At 33.4% G+C, this 2727-nt stretch overlaps 1 protein-coding gene across 3 annotated transcripts; it reads left to right on the plus strand.

Moving 5' to 3' along the window:
* The first annotated feature begins 593 nt into the window (after nucleotides 1-593).
* LOC111882786 (uncharacterized) lies at nucleotides 594-2152 on the plus strand. Of its 3 annotated transcripts, none has more exons than XM_023879154.3 (6): nucleotides 594-676; nucleotides 874-925; nucleotides 1044-1305; nucleotides 1384-1542; nucleotides 1643-1789; nucleotides 1881-2152. In XM_023879154.3, the coding sequence occupies exons 2-6, from the start codon at nucleotides 876-878 to the stop codon at nucleotides 2010-2012; spliced, it is 750 nt and encodes a 249-aa protein (XP_023734922.1). In that variant the 5' UTR covers nucleotides 594-676; nucleotides 874-875; the 3' UTR covers nucleotides 2013-2152. The 3 variants fall into 3 exon arrangements, with proteins under 3 accessions (XP_023734922.1, XP_023734921.1, XP_042754283.1); XM_023879153.3 differs by having other exon boundaries at nucleotides 643-781; XM_042898349.2 differs by lacking the exon at nucleotides 594-676 and having other exon boundaries at nucleotides 710-925.
* The last annotated feature ends 575 nt before the right edge of the window (nucleotides 2153-2727 follow it).

Genomic DNA, 2727 nt, shown 5'->3' on the forward strand with positions numbered 1-2727 from the left:
TTTGAAATCTATTAATCTTGTCTTTCAGTATAAACTCTATCCTACCCCTTAGATTTCAGAGATAAGAGACAGATTCTTTTAGTTTCTTAAAGGAAAAGATGCAAAGGGGTGGGGAATAGGATGATCAGCACATGGGGATGTTGGTGCATGTTGCTTTTAATTTCTCTATATTGAAATTCTTTAGTTATAGGTCATTATGTCATATTGTCTTAAATGGGTTGGGTAGCGTATCAAATAGATAAAGCTTAAGAACAAAATCACAATGAGGTAGTGACGTGCCAAAGTTATTTTTATTTGTATTTGATTTTTATAAATAATTAATTTATTATTACAAAAAATAATAATTAACCTATAACTTTCTATGTAAAACAATTTTAGAAGATGAGAACAGTTTAGTATTCTTTGACTGATTTATACAACAATATTTTATCTTTTTATCAATTTACACGACCAAGTTCCGACCCTTTTATGGACATCCACACTTAAAATATTACACATCGACAAATATTTAAACCTCCTAAAATTTATCAACTTGAACGATTATTAATATAATAGTAAAATTAAAATATAAATAAATTGACTTGTATTGTAGAGAGGGAAACAAAGATGTGCGAAGTTGAGTTTATATGTAATGATAGAACTTCATCTGGCATTGCCATGTGCATCTAGCAACTAGGTCCACTTCTCATTATTTCTCATCTATTCTCGAATTAAACTATTAATCTAACTCTGTACTTCCATATGTCCCTCCATCTGTTTCTCTCTCTTATACACAATATATGTATGTATTCATTTCCATCTTTCACATTTCTTATATCATATATGTTCCATTCATTTATTCACAAAATATTTTTACACAATAATTTCATATAGAAATGCCTACGGTGAACAGCAGCAGTCCAGCACCTTGCAGCACGAGATCATGGTACCTTTTCGACAACTCCCTATAATCTCCTGTACTTTCTCATTGATTCATTTTGATATATCACACGTCACTTCATATGATTATGATTACATTCTTGTTTTCATTTCATAATCGAAAGGTCTATCAGTGATGATTCGTTGAGGAGGTTCGTCTTCTTCGCAAGTGAGAGCTGCATACAAGAACTATTATCTGCTTCTGATTCCAACAGAGCTGGAAACGGGAACGATGGATGGAAAGTACTGGCTTTTGAAGATGGAGTTGAGATATCGAAACGTAGGTCTGGATCTGGATCTTTTCACGCTTTTAGAAGCCGGTGGTTGCTTAAATCCGTGTCGACTGAACAATTTATCACAGTTGCAAACGCCATTGATGCTGCCAAGGTAAATGATCGAAATCTAGCTTCAACTCCTTTTTCGAAACTACAACAGAAATTGTTTCTCATGAACATGTATGAACAGCAATGGGACTCGGATTTGGTGGAAGCAAGATACATCAAAGATCTTGATGAAAACCTGAGCATTATACGATTGAGATTTGGGGAGAGCGCTAAGCCTGTTTTCCGTAACCGAGAGTTCATTGTGTACGAGAGACGCGAAACAATGGATGATGGGACTCTGGTAATTGATGAATCAATTAATTAATGCTCTGGTTTTCATTTTATCGTTTGTAATTTGATCTGAAAGTGAAAGCGATGATATAAATATGGTTATATTGAAGGTGGTAGCTGTAGCTTCATTGCCAAAAGAGATAGCTGCAGGGTTGCAGCCAAAGCAGAATAATTCTATAAGAGGGTTGCTACTGCAATCAGGATGGGTTGTCGAAAAGCTTGATGATGATTCATGCATGGTGACTTATGTAGTTCAGGTAAGATTCAAGATACAATTTTGCAAAATACTTATTGATTAATTATAGTCGATTAAACTTATAAATATATGGTATATATATGATTTTGAAGATGGATCCTGCTGGATGGTTACCGAAGTTCTTTGTGAATCGATTCAACACAAAACTGGTTATGATCATTGAAGACCTTTGGAAACAAGCTCAAGCTTGCTCTGCCATTCCTTCCATTACTGATCCATCATGAAACAAGGATCTACAATTATAGTGATACTAGTGAATACGGTTTACGTATGATTGTATCATGTCATGATGTTATATATATGTATGATAGAACAAATCAATCAATTTTGAAGAGTAATGATATTAACAAGTGTCCACCGCTTATTAATTTGAAAACGGAGAAAAACATTCGCCAAAAAAAAACATTTTACACTATTCATCTTATAATGTTTATTTTGACAAATAATTTAACTAAAGCTAAAATAACATGTTATATCGCATGATCAAAACTTATTTTATACGGAAAAAAGACAAAACAAGATTTTTAGCACTCTTTTTTTGTACGTATTTGTGTGAAAGTGGAGCGACAAATTGAGAGATTGAATACTCGTTTCTTACTTTGTGTCTACTTCAAAACATACATATGGTTGAAGATATATGTTAATAAGTACCCGTGTGTATGTACATGTTCATCTGCATCTACATGTACATGTACATAAATATAATGAAAGCATGTGAGAGACTGATCAAATGATGGTGGATGTATTACATGTGTTCAAACAGTTGCATGTGCATGTGGCAGGTCTATTCAAACGAAACGACCTCGTTTCTTAATTAGGTTAGATAGAACATGCATGCACTTCGCTTAACCAAGTAATTAATCCCCCCATTTTCACTCAAACTTTTTCCATTAAATGATCTTAATATTATATATAAATGATTCACTGGCTCTCGGGTTG

This window comes from Lactuca sativa, chromosome 9 (assembly GCF_002870075.4).
Source record: "Lactuca sativa cultivar Salinas chromosome 9, Lsat_Salinas_v11, whole genome shotgun sequence".
Lineage (NCBI taxonomy): Eukaryota > Viridiplantae > Streptophyta > Magnoliopsida > Asterales > Asteraceae > Lactuca > Lactuca sativa.

What these genes read in the sequence shown, in the direction of transcription:
- LOC111882786 (XM_023879154.3), top strand. Translation starts at nt 876, where the DNA reads ATGCCTACGGTGAACAGCAGCAGTCCAGCACCTTGCAGCACGAGATCA. An exon ending in ACGCCATTGATGCTGCCAAG is followed by an intron (nt 1,306 to 1,383) that starts GTAAATGATCGA and finishes ATGTATGAACAG; the next exon opens with CAATGGGACTCGGATTTGGT. An exon ending in CAATGGATGATGGGACTCTG is followed by an intron (nt 1,543 to 1,642) that starts GTAATTGATGAA and finishes GTTATATTGAAG; the next exon opens with GTGGTAGCTGTAGCTTCATT.